The 7,372-nt window shown below is 34.8% G+C and overlaps 1 protein-coding gene across 1 annotated transcript; it reads left to right on the top strand.

The window, feature by feature from the left end:
* The first annotated feature begins 2,818 nt into the window (after positions 1-2,818).
* si:dkeyp-67f1.2 (uncharacterized protein LOC556106 homolog) lies at positions 2,819-7,052 on the top strand. Its single transcript, XM_038268527.1, has 9 exons — positions 2,819-3,028; positions 3,106-3,189; positions 3,272-3,304; positions 3,416-3,539; positions 3,626-3,684; positions 6,082-6,132; positions 6,220-6,304; positions 6,387-6,513; positions 6,625-7,052. Exons 1-9 carry the CDS (start codon positions 3,016-3,018, stop codon positions 6,715-6,717), a joined length of 669 nt encoding a protein of 222 aa, XP_038124455.1. The 5' UTR covers positions 2,819-3,015; the 3' UTR covers positions 6,718-7,052.
* The last annotated feature ends 320 nt before the right edge of the window (positions 7,053-7,372 follow it).

Raw genomic sequence — 7,372 nt, forward strand, 5'->3', positions numbered from 1 at the left:
GGTAGGATAGAGCTCACATTTTTAAACATACAAGCCAGTATGGTTCACCACACTGTGTCTTTATTGACACCAAGCAAGAGTATTAGGACTACAACAATAGACACATGATTAATTTTGCTGCTGTTTAAGCCACACACTTAAAATACAGAATTAATGAAAAAGTTTTATTATGAGCAGATTGGAGATTGCTTTCCAATCGCTTCACGTGTTTTCTGTTTTCTTTTTTTCTTTAGAAAGATGTTGACTGTCAGTGTTTTTGTGAAAACATCGTACTCCACATCTGCACACAATGTCGTTTTCTTTCTCTCTGTGTTTTTATAATTTTTGTTCCAATGTTCTGCCATCTGTGCATAACTTTCTGTGCACAGCCATCTGTAGATGCAGCTTTTTTATTTACATTTCGGTGTTGTCATTCTTTTGAAATCCCATTTGAAATGATCTTATGTTTTTGCTTTTTTACAGAAAAAGATAGAGTCCAGCTGCGTTATCTATTTATCTTTATTTGTTTAGAAGATCACTCCCCAGAGCTCAGGATTATTATAAGGTCAGCAGGAAGATGAAAGGTCTGGAACCTTTCCTTTAAGGGATTTGCAGAGGCTGTCACCAGAAAGTCTGGGGTCAAGTTCTAAGTGATTTGAACAAATATGTATTCTAACTACAGATTAATAATAGTTTAAAAAAAATTGGATATGCAACTCAAAATGAAGATGTATTAGGCTAAATAGGCAAAATATAGAAAGAGAACTTTTAAAAGCTACTGTACAAAAAATTACAATTTACTGTTTATGCTATCTAATTCCATTAATGTATTATGAGGCACTTAATGTGAAAAAGTAACTTATGTACATATATATCATTAAATAAGTCCAACTATTTTGAACAACTCACATTTAGTTGCACACATTCCAGTTTAATCCTGGTATGTGGAAGCATGAAAGCTCCATTACAAATTATCCTTGTTGAAAGGTGTTTTGTTTTTCTATCACATGCATGATCTGTTAATACACTTTATATTTCCTTTGTTAGGATTTTATAGTCAAAGCTTGTTAAAATATAAATACCCTCTTATCAACTTTTACTTTATACACTATGAATAGTTTTTTATTATTTCAGATTTGTTACAGTGACCTTAGTGTGTAAAAAATACTTTTTTTAAGCCTTTATGTTTTGGGCTAAGTAAGCCAAACAAAAGTTGATTATCCCCTAAGGTTATTAGACTTTGGTCATAAGACTTTATTTATCATTTTGTCCATATCCCTTGACCTACATATTGCCATTTGTGTCTGCTTAACTACCACCTGGTTTGTGTTCACTATATAACTGCTGTTAATGTTGATTTAATTAGGATTTAACTGACTCTTGTTTTTTTTTTTTTTTTGAAGGAAGATGTCCAAAATGTTTCATTCAAAAGCCAGGTCCTAAATCACTGGTATTAAAGCCCAAATTTTGTTTCAAATCTTTTATGAAGTCAGGAGATTGACTCTATAGTCATTTAATGTGTTTCACTAGATTGAGTTTAGTCCAAGTCATGTGACTTGAGTCCACATATCTTGGGAACTGAAGCAATCAAAAGCGTAATAACCTGCCAATAACTTACTACGCTTCCAGGGTGAGTAAGGTGATAACATTTTCCCAATAATGTAGTATGTTATTGCCTTTTTTTGTATTGTAAGGATTGTTTGAAAATACTGCTAAAGCTTCTGTGTAACACATGAAGACCACATGTTCTGTTCTTTAAGTCTAGCACATTTCAGTGAACCAAATACCAAATGTATTTCATATTACTTCTTAAATTAGATCATGGATTCAAATATATGAACATCTTAAAAACATTCTAAATAAAGATTTCGTTCAACATAAGTTTTATCATTGGTTCCTAGAATCCTTAAATAAGGTAAACTTCTTCATGGTGCATATTTTTGATGATGAGGATAACCACCATCTACTATATCTGTTTTATGAAAAGCCTAAAAAACTAAGCTGCAAAAAATAAAATTTTAATTTCCAAAAAGTGCTGCGATGTCACAATTATGGCCGATTGACCCTTTTTTTATTGGACTTTTTTAAAATCTATGCCTACGATGTAATAAAGTATCACAATGCTGACGCAATGTGATTTGATTTTGCTTAATAGCAATAACACAAAACATTATTATTTTTTTTTTTTTTATTGTTATTGGCAGTCGTTGGTAACAGCAGTAATTACAACAATCTTGCTTCTAATCAAAACCATGAACCTTAATAGCAGTAAATGCCATATTTAAAATTCTTTCAGAACAGAGTGCTTTGTTCTCAAATTCCCTGCACTGTTTTGGAGTTTTTGTTTTGTTTAATTGCATGTATATGTCTATACTGGGTTTATTTTTTTATCTGGAAATCTATTTTCTATGCTTCTGTTCTCCAATCGTTTTTTTCCCCCCTATATGGTCTCGAGAGATTTTATGCAGTTAGGTGTGTGAGCTGCTTTATGCAGATATTGGTTTTATACAAATTTACATACAAATAGAAAACTCTGACAACTGCTACAATGATTCTTTAAAGCTTTTTTTTTCACCTATCCAATTTGAAATATGATGCTTTTGCCCCCCCACCACCACCCCCTTTACTGTCCTGCATTCCCTTTCTTCAACTGTCATATTTGCACAGCAGATTCAGTGTACCCTGTACTTCGGTACCTGAGTAAACCTCAAGGTTTAAAAGGGAAACCTGACCATCGAGTTCACACTGGGTGTGATATATATCCGTGTGTTTGTGGGCGTGTGTCTGTGTGTGTTGTTAATGCCATGTCCTGGTCTTTTTGTTACTCTAAGAGCGCTGACACACTTTTTTTCCCCCCTCTTAGTTTACACAAATGTTGGTCCCATAAGAGATGGCTGCTGGGAAATTATCAGGAGACGTCTGCAGCAGATAAGATGACACCAAAGCTTTGTTGTGTCAGTTTTGTTTTTTTAAGGATCGCATGAAGAGCATCTGAAAGGGTTCATTTTGGCATAAACGTCTTAATTTGTCACAGAAATGAAGGATCGAAGTAAGGGTTTATTCTAAAACTGGTAGGTCGGTTTCTGAGACTCTTTATCTTCATGTATCTTTCTTCTTCATTGGCAGCTATTCTGACCCTCTTTGCTGTGATTGTGCTCCTTCTAATCTTTTTCCTGACTTCATTTGATGAACAGGTGCAAAATGTTTTTGGTGAGTTGGTTTATTTGTATTCCTAAGTCTTAAAAGCTAAGCAATACTCAGTAACATCTAAATTATATAAACCTTATTTCAGGATTCAACAAAACAGAGTTTAAATTCAAAACAGGTAAGAAAAACTTCAGCTTTTGCTACTCACCTTGACTTCTAATAATTTTTAATTCCAATTTAGATTGCATTGAAAGAATGTCTGTATTTTATGTCTGATTTACATTTTAAGGCACAGCTAAAGCTGCTCCAAAGTGCAGGCTCTCCGCAGTCTGTCCCAAAGACCACTTTCCTTTTAAAATTTGGAGTGGAGCTGCTAATGTTGTTGGGCCAAAAATCTGTTTCAACGGTAAAAAGTATGTGTGTTGTTCAAACTTCCTATGCTGAGAGAGAAAAGCTGTGACCTGTCTGTGAAAATCAACTTTCGTCTGCATCTTAACAGCGTTATGAGTCACATTTTGAACAACGTGGGACCAGGACTGAACATTGTGGTGGTAAATGGTAAATATTGATCACAAACCTTAAACTCTGTACCCTGACACAGTTCATTTTCAAGCCTAAAGTAGTATCAGCTGAATAATGTAGGCCTTAAAGGTTTATTTTTTTAAGAAGTATAGTGCTTCGCAAAAGTATTAACACCCTTTTCAGTGAGTTTTTGTCTTTGCTAGATTTTGAAATCTATAAACTGAGGTTTTTGCATTATATTCTTTACTAATTTGGTCAAATACTTGATAAATCCGTTCTAAACCATGGATATTGTTTAACTCTAATAATTTGCAGCCTCTTACTCTAACCATTCTCAAGCATTTCTCAAGCACATAGCTTTATTTCACTTCCCAACAACCGATTAGCGTCCTTTTTCCTGCTTTAAAAAGAGCATCTCCACAGAATGATGCTTCCCCCACCATGTCTCATGATAGGCGGTGGTGAGTTAAGGGTGATGTGAAGGTATCAATGTGTTTGGACTTTGTTGCAAAGAATAAATTTCTATTCAGACTATTTTTAACTCGGCTTAAAAACAGAATTCAGCTCAGGGATATATATATTTTTTTACTGCAGCCTCCTAAGAGGTCAATAATGGATTGGTTTGTATTTGTTGTCAAGTCAAAGAAGGAAAAGAAGTAATAAATTATCAATTGAATAGAATATCTCTCCAGTTTTTGTATCCTCTGCCCACACTAAGAAAACATCAGATTTATCCTCATTTTATGTCTTTACAGTAAATACGATTGCTGTTTTTCAGCCAATGTGGATGCCCACAAACAGTCCTTGCTTGACGGTTTATGGACAGGTATTGATGAAGAATTTCTCAAGCCGGAGAGCAGAGTGAACCCCTCAAACACCAGACATCATTTATAAGGTGGCTTTTAGGCTAAATCTGGTTGGTCCATGATAATCTAGATTTAGTCCTGGAATAGTTTTTAAAAATTGGGCTGTGTTTGATCGCTCTGATTTTTTTCTCCACCTTAGTCCAACAATAGATGTCGAAAAGACATTGAAAACCCATTTTTTTACATATTTTGAATTATCATAGAATTACGGCTTTTCACCCTTTACTTTTTAACCAAATTTAGACGTCATTTGGACATAATTCATCTCGTCTTTTCAATGTCTCAGTAAACTTTTTTTGCCCAGTCAGTACAGGGCAGAATTAGGCTTTACTACTCATCAATTTCTCTTTGGCTATATTTGTTAAGTTCTGTCAATAGATTTTCTCATCTACACTGTGGATCTCTGCAGCTCGTCCAAAGTTACCATGGTCAACTTGTCTTCACTGATTCATGCTCTCCTTACCTGGCTATAAATCACTTGTATTTGCAATATAATAACAGTGGTAAATACAATTGTCTCAATACACTTTATGTAGTTTTCCCACCAGGGGAGGAGAGCATTGTGTCTGTGGACAATTCCATGGAGGTGAACCTGAACTTATTCTTGTCATTAGCACAGAGGAAATTGCAGTTGCAATTTAGGTAAAGAAAAAAATGCTATTTAAATTTTCTGGCAAAATTATATATCCCTACTAGCCTTTCAGGTCAGTTGGATGGCCGTGTCTTGGGTTTAAATACTGCTATACTCAACTCTGCCATATTCAAAGCTTTAAAAAAAAGAAAATAAAAAAAAAAAAAAAAAAAAAAAAAAATATATATATATATATATATATATATATATATATATATATATATATATATATATATATATATATATATTTGTTTTTTAACAAGCCAGGATTTATACTTATCCACAACGTTATCTCTGAACTGTCTGCTGTGTTCCTAGGTCTTCATGATGATGTTTGTTCACTTGTTCGATAAGCCAATAAAGACTTTAATAGCCTGATAGTGAAATTAAATCACATACAGGTTTACTCTCTTATCTAATATGTATGCATTACATTTAAAACCATTTAAGGGGCCTGAATACTTTTGCTCTGGCCTCCAGGTCTATCTATTACACTCTAGTTAATAAGCCAAAGGGAAAGGTCTGACTTAGACATCATTTGGTGCACATGCTGATTAGGTATGTGTATGTAAATGATTTAATTTGCAGAGACCCGGCACGTGTAGAACAGGCACTGAGATCGAGAACAGTGGGTGAAAATGAAAAGAATCAAGCTGTTGCAATACCCCAGCAAAATCCAGAGCTTAACTTGATTGAAATACTGTGGTGAGACATTTAAAAAGGCTGTGTGGAAACAAATGTGTACAAACTTTGATGAACTGAAGCTGTGCTGTGAAGGGAGACGACTGATGGAGTCAGACAGAAAATACCTACCTCAGCGATCAAGCTTTTTAATCATGTGGTGAAATTAGATGTCCCATGGCTTTATTCACAGTTTTATTCCCATGACTGTAAATAAAATACTAAAAAACTTGTTTTTTGTTTTGCCACCTATAGATGAGACTGGAGTTGTAGAAAGGTTTGACTATCTTAATATGATAAGTGGAAGTAAGTATCGATGACAATTTTTTATGAAAACCTAAAATGTTCAGCCTTCATAAAGCTCCTATTTATTTTTTTTTTATTCCACATTAGACTCAGCAGACATCCTGACGTATTTGGAGAAAATAAAGCCTGGAATGATTGTGCTGGTGGCCTCCTTTGATGATGCAGCAACAAAGTAAACCCGAATCAAAACTTTCCAACATTTAAAAACGATCTGGTGTCACAGAACAATGACCCTTTCTGCTCATTTGTTGCAGGATGACAGATGAAATAAGGCAGATGTTTGTTGATATGGGAAGCACTTTGATCCGCTCTGTTAAACACAGAGACAACTGGGTGTTTGCTGGAAGAGCAGGGAAAAAAATCAAAAGCATCTTCGAGCAGGTCAGTGAACCCTGTCTGTGTCATTTTATCTGTGCATCAAAGATTCAGAAAATATACAAGAAGGCAAAGCACCGTCCACAAAACTAATTTTTCCCTCTTTTTCTCTGCTAGCGAGCTGAGAATGATGAGAAAACAAATGTTTTCGATGGATGGCCAGAGATGGTGGAAGTGGGTGGCTGTTTCCCAATGACTAAGAGTGTCTAAAAATCCAATTTAATGGGGCGGGGCTTATTAATCTGCAACAGACTTAAAACTTTAGGAAATCTTTCGGGAAGGTGGTAGCCTAGTGGTTAAGGTATTGCTCTTGGATCCCAGAGGTTCTGAGTTCAAGCCCCACTCCCACGGCTGCCACTTTGGGCAAGACCCTTAATCCCCACACCTCTCCCCAGGCGCCTCACATTGACACCCTACTGCTCCCCAAAGGTATGGGTTAAATGCAGAGAGTAAATTTTGTACTTGTGACAATTCTAATGATAATGAAGTTGAATTCTATTCAATTCTGTTCTTTTATTTTGCCCAATTAAACAAAACACTGTAGCACTGTAGGCCCATACAGTAAACAGCCCTTCAGACACCTGGATAGATAAAAGACACCTGGATAATAACTAGTTACATTTATTCTTTTATATTAACTTAGGTAACATTTTGGAGATAATATGTTCATTGTTTAGCTTAACTGTACTGTACTTCTTATTTTTATGTGAGTAGGCCTAATATGCTTGTGAATTAACACTGCTGATTATGGAGGAAGATTAAACTATTTTTCCAAAGGCCATTTAAAAATGGAAATTTAAAAGAAAACAGATATTTATTTCATTATAACAAAAAGATTTGATTTAGTCATTTTTATGCACTTTTT

This window comes from Cyprinodon tularosa, unplaced genomic scaffold, assembly GCF_016077235.1.
Source record: "Cyprinodon tularosa strain WSP-4 unplaced genomic scaffold, ASM1607723v1 ctg700, whole genome shotgun sequence".
Lineage (NCBI taxonomy): Eukaryota > Metazoa > Chordata > Actinopteri > Cyprinodontiformes > Cyprinodontidae > Cyprinodon > Cyprinodon tularosa.